The 15,476-nt window shown below is 51.2% G+C and overlaps 1 protein-coding gene across 1 annotated transcript in view; it reads left to right on the top strand.

The window, feature by feature from the left end:
• Positions 1-3,723: 3,723 nt before the first annotated feature.
• NEURL1B (neuralized E3 ubiquitin protein ligase 1B) overlaps positions 3,724-15,476 on the top strand; it is a 119,214-nt gene continuing 107,461 nt past the window's right edge. The window contains exon 1 of the mRNA XM_085074009.1: positions 3,724-3,875. Coding sequence (XP_084930135.1) covers positions 3,833-3,875 — 43 coding nt within the window. The 5' untranslated portion in view covers positions 3,724-3,832. The remainder of the gene's footprint in view (positions 3,876-15,476) is intronic.

The raw sequence follows: 15,476 nt of genomic DNA on the forward strand, positions 1-15,476 counted from the left end.
TAGCATCCTGAGGGGACAACTCAGTGTTGTTATCTGCTTTTGACAGAGGGAGAAAATGCTGGAAAAGTAGGGGAAGAACATTGTCTGGTAAAGCCATCCGAGGTCAGGATTCAAGTGGTGCTGGAGGGAGCCTCACTTGAATCAGCTGTGCTGATCTGTCACATCACTCAGCTGTTCTTCACAGGAAGAACAAAGTTTTGTTATTTGGCCCTGAACAGAGCTGTGCACTGAAAAATGTGAAGTGACTGAATTTTCTTTGCTCTTCAGTGTGGAGGGGGAGGCACAAAAAGTTTTGGGTGAGATCATAGGGATGGTTTGGGTTGGAATGGACTTTAAATTCCATTTAGTTCCAACCTCTTGCCCTGGGCAGGGACATAGCCTAAAGGTGTGGGATACAAACCCAGTGTGAGCACTGGGAAATGTGGGAGGTTGTACCAGAACAGCCCCTCAGTGACTGGGATGAAAATGTTATTCCTCCTCTTCCCTGGGTCTGGGGTTCTCTCCAGTTTGGGAACCAAGGTTTGTGAAGTGCTTTGAGATCTGCTGATAAAACTACTGCAAAAGCAGCTGAGTGGTGTTGCTCTCACTGCATTTATCAGATTTTCGGGATGGAAAATGTGTTTTTTTCAAGGATTACACTGCCAGAACTAAAAGTATCCCTGCATTAGTGAGGGTTTGATCCTTGCTGCTGCACACTGCTCCAAAGGGCATCTCCTGCACCTTTCCCAAGCATCTCTCTGGCAGCACGAGGGGAGAGGGAATTCTGAGGATTTCTCCACAAGCACCTGCTGAGCCCAGATGTGTCCTGGGCAATCTCTCCAGTGCTCTCCCCCTGCAAGAGCTGCTCTCATTTCTGTGTGTTCACTACAGTGAGTTATTCTTCCAGGGCCTGCAGAGCAAGGGAGAGGAGAGGAATGCAAACCAGCATCTTCCTCCCCATTTCTTGCTGGGAAAGCTGCCCCATGCAGCTGTGCCAGCCAGCTCAGGGTGCAGATCCTGTGTCCCTAGGGCTGAGGGGGGAGATATTAAAGGAGTTAACCTCTCTTTGCTGGAGGGTTTTGGTTCCAGGCCAATAGCACATGTTGAGGGTTAGTCCTGCCTGACAGATTGTTGGTGGTCTTGGCACGGAGTGGGTTGGTGAAGCTCAGCTCAGGTCTCAGCAGAGGCAGATGTTTGTGATTTAAAGAAATCATTAGTGTGGTCATTGCCAGCCAGATTGCATGGAATGGAAAGTCAGGATCGATGCTTTTTGGCTCCAAATCTCCTTGAGAAATCTGTGCTCTTTGTGATATTTCAACGGTGGAAAAAACATTGTGAAAATTCAGCCTAATTGAGCCTTTGCCCAGAGCATGACCCTGATAAAGGAAGAGTCCAGGATAATGCAGGGGCTATTTTGGGGGATGTGGTGCTTGATAGCTCTTTCCCTGCTCAAGACAGTGTCAAACACTTCAGGCCAGTTTTAAACACCAACCATCCAACCCTCCCTGAGTGGTGTTATCCTTCCTTTATGGGGGGAAGCAGCAGGGAGGGATCAAAGAGGTTTGCTACCAGCTGCCCTAGAAAACAGTACATTTCTGCCAGAATATTATCTTCTGTACCTAAGAGTTTTATCTCTGTCCCTGGGAGCAGAGGGACACATGACCTGCTTGGTGTTCCTCCTCCTCCTGGGCACAGCCTGGCAGCTGCTGGAGCAGCAGTGGGAGGAGATGTAGATAGCAGGAGGCTGCTCTCATCAGTGGGGATGTCCTTGCCAGGAGGGCAGGGCTGTGATTGTGGCCCAGCTGCAGGGAAAGGGCAGGATTTGTTCAGCACCAGCCCCGGGGCCTCTTGCCCTGGCAGCAGCAGCAGCTCTGCACGTGCTGCCTGTGCTCTCAGGTTCTCAGTGCACCTGCCCAGGTGGAAGCAATGGCTCTGTTATTAGAGGGCTGGGAAAGCTGCTCCGTGTGCTACTCGCCCTCCTCAGGAATGTGAGTGTGTCTGAGATTTTTCTGGGAACAAACAGCACCAAGCCTCCTCCCTTTGCCTTGGAGAAAGTCAGAGAAATCAGGGCCTTTCTGTAGCACCAGCTGGAGCTCCTGAGGGCTGCAGGTTCTGTCTGCCACCAGTCCCAACCTGCTCAGGATCCACTGGGAACACTCAGCACTTCTGCCTTGTGCTGCTGTTATTATACATAGAATCACAGAATATCCTGAGCTGGAAGAACCCACAGGATCATCCATCCAGCTCCTGCCCTGCACAGACACCCAACAATCCACCCTGTCCATCCCTGGCAGTGCTGCCCAAACACTCCTGGAGCTCTGGCAGCCTCAGGCTGTGCCCATTCCCTGGGGAGCCTGGGCAGTGCCAGCACCCTCTGCGGGAACAACCTTTCCAGATATCCAACCTAAACCTCCCCTGACCCAGCTCCAGCCATTCCCTGGGTCCTGTCACTGCTCACAGGAACTGGAGCCCCTGATGAGGTCTGACTTCAGCCTCCTCCAGGCTGCACCGGATTGGGATTGTTGTTCCAAGGTTATTATTAGAAACCCAAGGCACACTAATGCCCCAAACCTGGTGATGAGGGACAATAAACTGCCGTGTGAGGACAGCACTGTCAGCTCAGGAGGCTGCTCTGAAGGTCACCCAAGTACGAGGCTTGTCACATCGCTGGCACCTGAGGGAGGAGATAAAAAGTGCATTAGCGGCCAGATTAGGAGCATCTGCATGTCACTGTCACGCTCTGCTCACACTCGAGCAGGACATCCCTTCCCAGCCCATATCCCTGGTGTCTGGTGTGGGCTTTGGGAAGGCAGCAGCGCTCCTGAAAAACCATGGTGGTTCCTTTTCTGCTGGACTCAGCCCATTCCCAGGCTCCGAGCAGCAACCCACTCGTCTGTACATCATGTTCCCATTATTTTGTCCGTGGTTTTCAGGGCAGGATGTGTCTTCATCTCTATTTCAGCAATTCAAAGCTGCTGGCACCCAGTAATGATGTTCTGGATGCAGCTGTGGAAGAGGAAATCAGCATAGGGACAAACGGTGGCCTCCCCACTGTCATTTTCCTTCTTTCTGTTGTTCCCGGGGGTGGCTGGGATGCTGTGACAGTAGAAATTCCTGTGACACTCAGGAATTTCAAACCTTCTATTCTGCTTTTTCACTTCCTTCGAAGTCCACATCAGTCCTGTGCCAAACAGAGGAGTAAACGAGATAATGGGGAACAGAAGGCAGCAGGACTCATCCCAGCTGCAAATCTCGCAGCTCCGTGGCACGAGAGGACCACTCGCTGTTCGGGATGGGGAACAAACCCTCACCCCGTTCTGTGTCATTGTCTTTACACCTTTCCTGGTCATTACACCTTTCCTGGGAGCAGCCGTGCCCTGGCACAGGTGACAGCGAGGGGACTGCTGTGCTGTGGGGTTGCGTTTTAAAGCCTTTTTAGAAAGGAAACAGTTCCGCGTTGTCGGGGGCCGTGGAGAGGCCCCCCGTTAATTCCGTGTGTCCCCTCGCTGGTGCGGCACAGGGATGGGAACCTTTGGGATTGCCGGGGATGCTCCGGGCGGGATGACAGCGGCTTGGGCACCTCCTACTGCGGCTGCACGGCTGCGGGATGAGCTGATGGGAACGAACCCGGCTCGGGCCGAGCCGTGCCGAGCCTATGGGTGCCGCTCGGCTCCGCTCCGCCCGTGTCCCGCCCGCGGCCGCGGTTGGCGGTGCTGGCTTGGGGCGGGGCGGAGCGGCAGCTTCGAATCGCGGCGAGAGCGCCGAATTGCCTGAGAGCCTCCTGAAAGCCGCACTGCCCTGCACGGACCCCAGCCGACCCGATCCGACCCGTCCCGACCCGCTCCGTCCGCCCATGGGCAACGCCGAGTCCGTCCCGCGCGGCGCCGCCGCTCCCGGTGAGTGCTGTCCGTGCTGTCCGGTGGGCTCCGTGCTGTCCGTGCTGTCCGTGCTGTCCGGTGGGCTCCGTGCTGTCCGTGCGGCTCCCGCTGCCCTCCGGGACGCGACACAGCCGCCCCGCGGCTCCCCCAGCGCTGCCCGACACCAAACCCCCGTGGGGGTGTCCCGCGGGGTGGGGAGGATGCGACAGCGCAGGTGACACGGGGGGAGGTGGCAGGTGACATGTCAGCGCTCGGACCGCGCTCAGCACAGGTGCCGCAGGTCTGAGCCTTCTGCTCACCTGCGCGGGGACAGCCCCGGACACCGCCGAGGGGGTTTGGGGGCTTTTCTCCCCCTCCCAAACCAGAACGGAGCTCGCAATGTACTTTCATCCCCCGCAGCTGCTGCCCGCGCAACAGCCCTGCCAAATCCACCCGCCGCGATTCAAAGCGCTGCGCTCCAAAATCTCCTGCCAATCCCAGCTCCGGGGCTGGGAGAGCAGACCTGGGAAAACAAACGGCTTGGCGCTGGCCGCGCCGCCGGGTGTCAGGTTCTTGTTGCCTTTTCTGCGTCTTTTTTTTTTTCGTGTCCAAGAAGTCCAACAGCCGCCAGCCTGGTTGGCTGGATTTGAAGGGAGCTGATAACCGAGCTCAGCCAACCGGCACGGGATGCCAGCGCTCTGGAATACAAATAATCCTGGGTGGGAATGAGAAAAGCATTGAGTAACGTGTGGGCTAACGCGGAGCAGCATCGTGGTTACTGGTGTTGTGTGGAGCAGGGAGGTTCTGCAAGCCCCAACTTGTTTCTTGTTAGCCTGTCCTTGGCCTAGGGCCTTTGGTTTTTGGTTTTTTTTTTTTGTTTTTTTTTTAAATTTTTTTTTTTGGATGTGTGTGACCCGCTGCAGTTTCAGTTTTCAAGAAAACGTTGTCATCTTTCCCACCTGGTTCTTAACATCAGAAACGCAATCAATTTTTTTTTTAGGCACTTACAGCATGGTCTGATTCAATGACTTCTTTCACGAAGCTTGAAGGGCTTAGTTTTGCTTTCTCTTCCTCTGGGGGAACCCAAAATATTTTGCTGCTGGCAGGGTGAGGGTGCTGTCATTTACCAAGTGAGTTCAGCAGAGGGTGAAGCTGCCCTGCTGGATGCTCCTGCCCGAGCCTCTGCACAGGTGTGTGAGGTATGGAGGGGAGGGAAAAGTCCCTCTGGAGCTGTGCCAGGAACCTTTGGAGCAGGAGGCTGATGGCCCTGAGTGGTGAGTTCGTTGGCAGAAATCCAGAGCAGGTTCCCAGCCGTGCTGAGTCCTACCTGCAGCAGGAGAAAAAAAGGAATGTGGGTCACCCCATGAGACTGGAGTGTCTAAACCTGCAGCAAATGCTTCTCCCTTCAGGATCTGGGAGAAAAAAACCCCAAAAGCAAAAGAACAAACCAAACCAAATGACTCCTGAGCCTTGTTTCCTGCTGGCTGCTGCTCTCAGGTGTGTGGGGCAGAGCTGAATTCAGAGCTGGGTGTACCTCCAGGGAGGGTCTGTGCTGTGCTCTGGGGTGTTCCTAACCCCCCAGGGGATGAAGAGCTGACTGTTCCTAACAGATGAGTGCTTTGGCTGCAGGTAAAGCTCTGCTGTAGTGAGTTCTCACATTTCTGGTATTTCTCTCTCTTTCTGCTGTTTGGTTTCGGGGTGGTCAGCCCCCATCAGATTTACATGTTTCTGTGTAATGCAAGATTATTTCTGACTGGTGAATAACTGTGCTCCCCGATGTTTGTTTTTGTTTTGAAATCCAAACATCCAGCCTTTGATTATGAAGCCAGTTCTGCAAAACAGAATTGGAGAGAACATTTTGGGAGTTAATGAACTGTTAGGTAAGTCAGACCTCAATAATACCTTGTGTCAACAGCTGCTGCTGCTCCCGTTTGCTTAACAGTGAATGTAAAAAAAATGCATTTGATGATACTTCTAATATTGGATAGGAGAATTTGAACCAAGATGGAATTAAACATCAAGGACTAAAAGAAAGATGGTCAGTGTTTGGGTAGAAAGCAGGAATGTGGGATTATAAATTCAGTAAATCTTTAAAGCTGGAGTTGTCACTGAGGCACGAGAGTTCTTAATTTAGGAATATTGCTTTGATGTCTCTTAGAGGAGAGGCTCTGCAGCCTGGTGATGTCCTGCAGGTCCCCATGTCCCCAAATCCTGGCCAGCAGAGCCCAGGTGGGCAGTGGGACTCCAGGGTGGACACTGTCACTGGAGGGCAGCCGAGGACAAAAAGTCAGCACTGTTGCTCTGTAACTCACTGGGGGAAAAAAAAAATTGAATAAATGCCAGGAAAAGGACAGCATGGAGCAGGTCGCTTAAGGGATCAGAAGAAAAGCAAATAACTGCAGCAGCTGATCCCAGGAGAGCAAAGCTCTGAGGGAGACCCAGCTGAGGGTGAGTTCTCACTCAGGAGCAGTGTGCATCCTTCTGAACAATCGGGAAATCTCTCAGTGTGGGAGAAACTCTGAATTATTAGCACCTTGTGCAGCTCAACGAGGTCCAAAGTCGCTGAAAGGTTTCTTTGCATAATGCAAACGGACTAATGCCTGTGTTAGATAATCATTCCCTGCTGAACTCTGGTAATGGTCTTGGAGTGTAAAACCAAATTGCATTGCTGGGAGAGTTCCAAACCAGCACAGAGCACACAGACTGCTGTGCTGGGTCACTCCTTGCTGCATCTGACCTTATCCAGTGCTGGGGTTTCTCCCAAAGAGTTTTTCCTGGGCTTCTCTCAGCTCCCACATTTTTCCTTCTGTAGGAATTTCTCCCGACAGACCCCGTGCTGGAGGAGTTTGTTACCGAAGGGTTTTGAGTTCCCTCTGCTCTGAAAGGCAGCAGGAAGGGTGAAGGATCCCAGCTCTGGGTTTAGATGGCGCCAGAGCCTCAGGAAAAGATCCTCCCGGGCTCTGCTCCAGCTGGGCTGGCAGTGCCACCTCTCGCTGGGCTCACCTGAGCTCAGGTGTGAGCTGAGCCATCCCTCAGCTGGCTCTGCCTTGGCCATTTAGGGTTTGGTTGGCATCTTCATTCCTGCAGCTGGGAACTCCTCAATTTGTGTTTTGTCTTCACTGCTGTGCTTCTCACCCTGAGCCACAATACCCAGAATATTCCATGGCACGGTGAATTCCTGCCTGGCATTGCCCATCCTGCATGGATTGACATCCCTGAGCTCACCTGCACCCAGCAGGCTCCAGGCAGGCTGAGCTGTGGGGAAAGCAGCACATTCCCCTCATGGTTTGCTCAGAGACACTTTGATTTCACACCTCAGAGTCTGTTTTTCTCACTGACAAATGGCTGAGGTGCAGCTCAGCACTCCCCAAAGCACTTGGGATGTGCCAAGCTCTGCTCACCTGGGGACTGACCTGAGCCCCGTTGCCTCAGGTGGATTTTTTACTGATAAATGAACAGCATTTATGTGGATTTATCATGAAGGTGATGATAGAGAGTGCGTTTTGTGTTTCTTTTTCAATGCACGGTGTGAAATCATCCCAGAAGTTTGGCTGTGTGGGATTCCCTGCAGCCCCACCTCACAGAATCCCAAAAGGTTTGGGTTGGAAGGACCTTAAAGCTCATCCTGTTCCAACTCCCCTCCACTAGACCAGCTTGCTCAGAGCTCCATCCAACCTGTGCAGAGCTGAGGCTCAGGAAAAAGTTGATTTTTAGTAGCGAGGTCTTTTTTTTTTTGCATATCTGGATCCATTTTGGTTTGCTGGAGGAACCTTTGTGCTGCTCTGGGACAAACACAAAGTGTTCCCTCTGAACAAACCTTCCCAGGGCAGGGGGCTGTCCTGAGGAGGGGACACACACTGGTGACATGGGAATGTTCAGCCACCCCTATTCAGGGCTCTTCACTAGCATTTTATCTTCCCCGAGGCTGCTGCACATTCCTAAAAAGGAGCATCCATGTGCCCTGGCTAGAAAGGACTCCAGTTTTCATGTTTGGCACTCAAACCACCCAGTTATAAATGCCTGCTCCTGCCTTGAACTGGAACATAAATGTTTATAACTCCTGTTACTCTCTTGACAGTTTTCCCATTAATTTAGTGTCGAGACACCTTTTAATTTCTGACCTCATCTGGGTACCAGCCTGGAGTCTGCTGAAGCTGCTGACTTTTTCCCCATCAAAGGCAGAAAGCTTTGCTTTTATAATTCTGCCCTCAATTTGCAGAGGTGAGGTTTCCACACCTTCTCTGGGCATCTCTCCCCTTTTTAGCTGGGATCCCTCCTGTGGGTCTGAGAGCTCCTCAGGGAATGATTCCTGGGCTACAACTACAAATTCTGCCGTGGAGGGCGAGGGTAGGAAGGAATGAAAAACTTCAGGTCCTAAAATGATGCAGAAAATCCACCCAGCCCTCCATTGTCTCTATTCCTGGGTCTGTGATAAAAGGCAGACTTGGTTCTAAACAACTCGCCGTATTTCAGCGAGGAAAAGCAAGACAAAGGGGCTATTTAAAGCCACCGGCTTGGCAGGGCTTGGCTCGAGGGCTCTTGCCTCTTTTGTGTCATTGTGTCTGTGGAAAACACAGACGAGAAGCCGGGGAAATACAATGTGCTCTCCAATTTAGAACGCAGGCAAAGGTCAGCCGCGGTGCTTCGGGGAGGTGGAGGCTTTGGGCTGAGCAGGTGAACTTGGATTTTTGTGAATCGAGGAGGGAGATTATAAACAGACAGTGGAAGAGTAGTTGGATGCAGTTATGGAGCAGAATAACCCGTGTGGATCACGCCTGGCTGCTCTTTCTGCCCTGAAATTGAGGCATTACCTTCCACTCGTGGCTCTGCTCTGCCTTGCTGCTTGGATCTGGGATCTTTCACCCTTCCTCGGGTGGGTAAGGAGGCCAGGAGTGGCTGTGTGAGACCTTTGGAGGTCCATAAATATAAATGTGAGATGTCACAACACGTGCCCAGCTTGAAAGCAGCCGCAAAACTCTCCCAGAGGCTGCTAAACTGAAATGTGCTTGGCAGGAGCAGCACAGAAAAAGGATTTGCTCAAGGTTGTGCTGCAGGGAACTGCTTGCTGCAAGTGGTTTGGGAGGGCAGGGCAGGGCAATGAGGCTGGAAATGGCCCAGGAGGAAAGGAGAGCACAGAGGGATGGGCTGGAGGTGACATCAGACAGGGTTAACCTGCCTGCATTGTGGATTCCCACAAGCTGGGCAGAGTCTGCTGGAAATGGAGCAGGGTTTTGGGATCCTGAAGGAGCCCAGGAAAAAATAAATCTGTGGAGATTTGCTGAGGAGATGGGGCAGAATATTATTTTTTTGTTGTTGCTGCTCTTTTTTTGGAGTGGGATACAAGTACTTGTGCCCCTGTGATTTCTAAGAATGTGTATTTAAGAAGTTACAGGACAACCTCAGTGCTTTGAAAAGTAGTTCATATTTGCCCCTGAAGGATGAAATCTTACACCAGGAAGGCAGAGGGTGACAAAGGAGGCTTGCTGAGGTTTTTGGGGAGAGATCTGTGGCATCTGAATGATGCGCTCTGCACCCAGATTGCTGTGGCTGCTTTCAATGCTGCATTTTCAGGGCACAACATGCCAAACTCTCATCCAAATATTACATTTTATAACGTGACAAGAGCTTGGGAGAACCCACAGTTGGGGTGTTGTCCCACTGTCCTGGTTGTGTGAAGGGGAAACTGAGGCCTGAGATGATCCAGTGATTTGGGGTTTATCATTCCTGCTCTGGATGGAGGATTTCTCTTCTCCTTCTTGCAGCAATCCCCCAAATCTTGGGGCAGTTCAGGAGTCCTGGCTGAGATCCCTGCTGTCATCTCTGAGCTGTGCTGCCTTCCCAGTGCCTGTGGGTATAAAAACATCACATCCATTTGAAAGCCTTATCTGTGCCTCCTTCCTGCAGAGCTGTGATGGATTTTTGGCCTTGTTAAAGTAATCTTCTGCGAGGATTTATCTATTTTTCGTCTGTCAAAGATAATTTTTATTTTTTTTCAGAACTTCTTCATGCTGAATTAATTTGTTCTCTGTCAAACCTGTTTTGTTTTTCACTCGAGCCCTGTGAGTGGGAGAGCCCAACTCCCAGAAATGTGTGTGCAGCTCTTCTCCTGCATGTGGCACTCCCATGCCAGGAAATCCAAACCTTCAACCTGCAGAGCCCTCTGAAGGAGCACAGCCCTCCCTGCCTCTGCTGCACCCAGGGATGGCTCTGGATCCCAGCTCTGGCATTCCCAAGGGATGATGCTCCAGCCAGCGTGGTTCCCCTTTGGATCCATCACCATTCCCTTCATTTGGGCAGAAAAAACCTCTTTAATTTTGGGAGATATGGAGCTTTCCCCTCCCTTTGCTCTCCTGTCCACTCGTGCCTTGAAGGTGCTGGGATGCTGCAGGGACAGGATTTGTTTCTCTATTTATTTGTGGTTTGTTTTGGGAACAATCTGTGTGGTGACCTGGGAAAACAGGTTACTCCGAGCCTGAGAGCTGCTACTGTTCTGTTTTGTGATTTTTTTTTTTTTCCCCTCTACCTTGGATTTCCTGAAGGTCAGTGGGGCTGAAATGGCCCAGGGTAACAATAACCCCAGTATTTCCTGCTGTGGGTTGGGCTCAGGGATGCTGCCTGGTCCCTGTCCCTTGGGAATTGCCTGGATTGTCACAGCCTTGTGGCAGCTTGGGGCTGAGCTGACTCTCAGTTATAACCACCCATTCAAGGGTGATTTTAGGATGTTTCAGGGCTCCTGCTGATACCAGGGATGCTAACTCCAGGTTTGCTTGATATCCAAACCTGCATGTGCTCAGAGCAGGACCTGTGTTAGGGTCAGAGCAGGACCTGTGTTAGGATCAGAGCAGGATCTGTGTTAGGGTCAGAGCAGAATTAATGTTAGGATCAGAGCAGGATCTGTTTTAGGATCAGAGCAGGACCTGTGCCATGTGGCTGCTGAAGTTTCCTGCTCTCAGGAGGACCAGCTGAGGACTGGAGAGGGTGAGGAGAAGGGAAGATCTCCCACTTCTCTCATTCCCCTCACACTGATGTGGAGAAACAAACACCAGCTGAGCTGCCCCATGCTAGGACAAGTCCCCTGTGAGGTTTTCTCCTTCCCAGCTGCATGTTTCTGTAGGTTCTGGGTGCTGACAGCACCAGGGTCCCTGGGCACTGGGTGTGGGGAGCAGCTGGAAGGGGAGCTGGGTTTGGGAGAGGCTGTGCAGGAGAAGAAAAACAAGAAGCAGTTGTTTGTTAAGCAGCTTTGTTCTCTCTATTTCTGTAGCTAACCTTTTGCTTCTCGAAGCAATAAAAAAAAAAAACACCAACACCCAACCAACCAAAAACCCTCTTCAAAAAATATTGCAGGGTGTTTCTTTGTGTGCTTTGACTAAGCTGTTCCTCATAAACCAGCGGCTTTTGCGTAAACACAGGCATGGCAGGCAGAATTATCTGCTTTTTTGCAGCTGTCAAGTACCTTTGCTCCCCCAGTAATGTGCAAAGGGCGGAGTGAGGCTGGCAGAGGCAAACCAGACAGAACCTGGAGTGCCCTGATCTGCCAGGGCATCCCTCCCTGGTCCTGCTCTGCCATGGGGAGGTGGCTCTGGGGACCCTGAGCCAGTTTGTCCCTGGATGTCTGAGCAGGGCTGTGCTCCAGGCTGGACATTAACCTGGACATTAGACCAGCCAAGGACTTCAGGGTGTGAGGTAGGGACTGAAAACCCACCCTGGGCTGCACCTTTGGGCCAGAGCCATTCTCAGCACGATAGATGTGCCCCTGGAGATGGGTTCTGTGGGCTTTGCTGTGAACTTTTAATTGCTTGCCAGAGCTCGGGGTGGCAGCAGCAGCAGCTGGTTGGTTGCTAATTGCTGTGGCTGCTCCCTTGTGGCCTCCAGTCCGAGCTGACAAGCTAAATCCAGGATCTGCTGGAGACAAGGGGGACCTCCCTTCCACCCCTCTGGGCTGGGGCTGTGGGCTTCTGTGACTATTTTTTATTTTTTTTTCCCCGATAAAATGAACAAAAGTTCTGTGTCCCGTGACGGCTCTGATAAGCTGGAGGCTCCAGACATGCCCCAGCACAGACTGCCCATTACAGCCTTTGTTTATTTAAAAATAAAAAGCCTAACCCCACTATCTTGATGATGGAAAAAAAGGAATTCTATAAACGTGCCAGGGGCGTAATTGGTGCCAGTGGAAACCAAAAATGACCCTTTGCTTTCCCCTCCACCCACCTTTTTCACAGGAAAGTGGGTTGGGTGGGAGCTTTTCTTAGGCACTGGTGGTGCTGCAGGAATCCTTTCCCATGGAGCAAAACCTCACCAGTTCCAGGGGATGGTGGAAGGACTGTGGTGAAATTCCAGGTGGGATGATGTCTCCCTGCCTCTCAAACTGTGATCAAACCCCTTTGGGAGCATCCTGAGGGCAGCAGCAGTGCCCTAGGAGACGAGTGCTTGTGGAAATCTCGTTATCAGCATCTTTCCTAATGCAGGATGATCCCGTTATGTAGAGAATTGTCAGGCTGCTCCCCGGAGCTGCCTGGCTGCTGGCCAGGGCAGTGATTCCCTGTCACCTCCTTCTCCCAGCTTTTTGCTCCAGGACAGAGCATCCCTGAGGGTTTCTCCTGCCCTTTTGGGGTGGTGGGACTCCCAGCTCAGCTCCTGGGGCATGGCAGGCAAGGAAAAGGGGGTGAAGAGCCATCCAGGAGAGTTCCTCCCCATTTCCACCTTTTCCTCAGCTGGTGGCTCTGCCAAAGCTCTTGATGGCACAAGTGGTGCTGTGCAGGAATTCCCATCCCCGTGTGGGGTGAGCTGTGCAAAGCCAGGTGTCCCTCCATGCCAGGTGACACCCCACAGGTCAGGCTGAGCCTTTGAGGATTTTGCTGGCTGGCTCACCAGGGGGATGAATTTCACAGGATTATTGCCACACAATGTGCTTTTGTGCAACGATGTGGTGTCTTTTAAATCATTTCCTCCAACGAGGCTGTCCACACCCAAACCAAAATAAACATTCGGAAAGGCTGCAAGGAGAAACACACCGTGCTCCCCCTTAAATGCATCTTTTCTCCCATTCCTGACAGACACCTGCTCCGTGTCCTGGAGAGGAGGAAAATCCAGGAATGCTGAGTTAGGATTACCCAACACAGATTTTGGCAAATGTTAACTTTCCAAACCTTCATTTCGCAGCATCCACATCTTTTTTTGAATCAGTAACTTTCTCAGAAAGGAGAAAGTGAAACCTGGGACTGACTCTGTCACCTGCTTGTGCTTCCTTTTTAAGATGAATGGTTTCTTTTCATCCTTTTGAAGCCCTGCACCATTCCCAGTGGTATCCATGAGCTCCCCAGCCTTAATCCACATCTCTGAGGTGATTTCCAGTGATTTCTCACAGATTTTTGGACAGAATGTGGGTGCTGGTGGGTGAACCAGGGTGTCAGCAGCAGCCACCAGTGCCCAACAGTCCTGCTGCTCTGGACTTTTCTCAGCTTTCTTTTGGGAATAATTTATGGAACAGAGGGAAATTTAACTCCAGCTCACTCAGCCTGTTCTCTGGGTTGGTAAACTGCGAGTTGGTGTTTTGGGGTGAAGGAATTGCCCTGATGAAACTGCCTGGGTATTTCTCCTCCCTGACTTCTTTCCTGCTTTCTCATTCCCCATGATTTTGGGGAATTGATTTTGGGGTGTCCTCAGCAGCCTCTCGTGAAGATCCTCAGCAAACTGGGCATCAAACCTCTGTTGTCAGTCAGTGCTCTGCCATCTCCTTCATCCACCCATCCCCTTCCCCTGGGGAGACTTTCAGGCCAAAACCAGTCTCTGCTGGGAGCCCTAGATGGGAAAGAGCTCTGGTTTTAATTAGCATCTTAATTAGTTTATCAGGAGTTGGCACCATTGTCATTCCTGGATGCACTTTTCAGCAGAGCTCTTGTTCTTGCTATCCTTCAATGCTTAATTTTTCAGTTATCACACAGGATCATTTTCCTGGTTCAGGGAGATATTCCTCCAAAATTCAGGGGTTGTTAGCTGAGCTGGGTAATACATCTTCTTTTTTTCCTCCCCAATAACCAAATCACTTCAGTTTTTCTTCTTCTGCCCAGCTCCAGATAGTGCCTGATCATTAATCCCAGAAATGTGCTCTGCTAGGAAAGGTGTATCCCAGTGACAGATAAGCTTGACTGACATAAATAATTCAGTTCCTCTGTACCTTTTTCTCCTTCTGTGACTGCTGGAGATCGAGGTGACCCACAGAGCTATCTGAAATTCTCCTGCAAGTGATCTCCTGGTTTGATTTTCTTTTCAGCTATCTGGCAGCTGTAATTTATACTCATGCTCCACTGGCTTCAGGAAGATTATATTCTGTATTTTCATGTTGTTTTTTGACTACAGTAAGTGAAGAAAAAATATAGGTATTTTGTCTATTTACTTTTTTTTGTGTGGTCTAAGTTCTGAACATTGGGGTTTCCCCCACCCCTTTCCCTACTGATTTTTGTCTTCCCTGAATCAACTTTATCTATCTTGGACTGCCTGTGCTGTCTTGAAATTCTGCCTTTTTGCTGGGAAATTGCATTCCAGTTGCTGCCATTGATTTACTCTTGGCTTAGCCAAGCTTTTCCTCCTCTTTGACAGCAGAGCTTTCCTGGGGTTTTGTCCCACAACCGCTTGGGACCATTCAACAGAGCAATGGGGTCAGCAGCTGTGCCTTTCCCATGGCCTCCTCACAGCTTTGGGGACACAGTGACCAGCAAATCAAGTGACCACGAGAGGGGACTGAGGCAGCCTGTGAGCAAAGTTTGCTTTTTGCCAACACCCAGAGCCTGGGTGGCCTTGCCAGGGACCCTGCACTGGTTAAACTGGGAGCTGGTGGCTCTGATTCTGAACCTGCTGAGGGTCCTTTCTGCCTGGTGCTCCTTGTGAGGGCTTGAATTCCCTGAAGGATGTTCTTTCTTCTCCTTCCCCCTGGCTCTCCTAACTGCAAACATAGATTAAGGGGCTGGCTGAGCCCCAAAAAGGGAACAGAAGGTGGTGAAGGAGCTCCAAGGAGCCCATTTGCTGGTGATCCTGTGTGGTTTGCTCACCAGTGTGACCTCACCAGTCTCTTTGTGACAGAAAATCCTCTCTTGTTGTATTTAGCCCCATGTTTCTCCCTCAGGGAGGCTCAACCCCCTGAAAACTCTTCCTGAGCAGCTCTCCTAAGCCAGGGGAGAGCACCAGGAGTAATTCCCAGCACACAGCCCAGCCCAACCCCTCTGGAAGAGTCTGGCAGAGCTGGACCTGTGTGTCAGGGTGGCATTAAAGGATTGCTGGCAGAGCTTTGGGGTGTCTGAGGGGTGCTGAAATGACAGCCTGTGGGAATCCAACTGCTGCACAGGCCTTGAGCACTGAGGGGGGAAAAAAAACCCAAAAAGCTCTATTGGCTTTTTGCTTGTGATTTCACTGGCAAGGCAGGAAGTTTGCAGCTGATGGGGGAAAGTCTTGGCTGCTGAGCCTGGAGTGGGATGGAGGGATTGGAGTGGAGCTTTCTTATTTCATCTTTATGGCAGTGACTCACTTGACAGTTGACTTTATTCCGCAACGGTAATGTTTTGACCTGAAGCTTTGCAGATGGGAATCTGACGTGAGCACAGCGAGGTCGTCGTGCTCAGTTGGTGTGACAAGAAGTGACTCAGGTGT

The sequence above is a fragment of the Lichenostomus cassidix genome, chromosome 13 (assembly GCF_008360975.1).
Source record: "Lichenostomus cassidix isolate B80296 chromosome 13, HeHo_3.0, whole genome shotgun sequence".
Lineage (NCBI taxonomy): Eukaryota > Metazoa > Chordata > Aves > Passeriformes > Meliphagidae > Lichenostomus > Lichenostomus cassidix.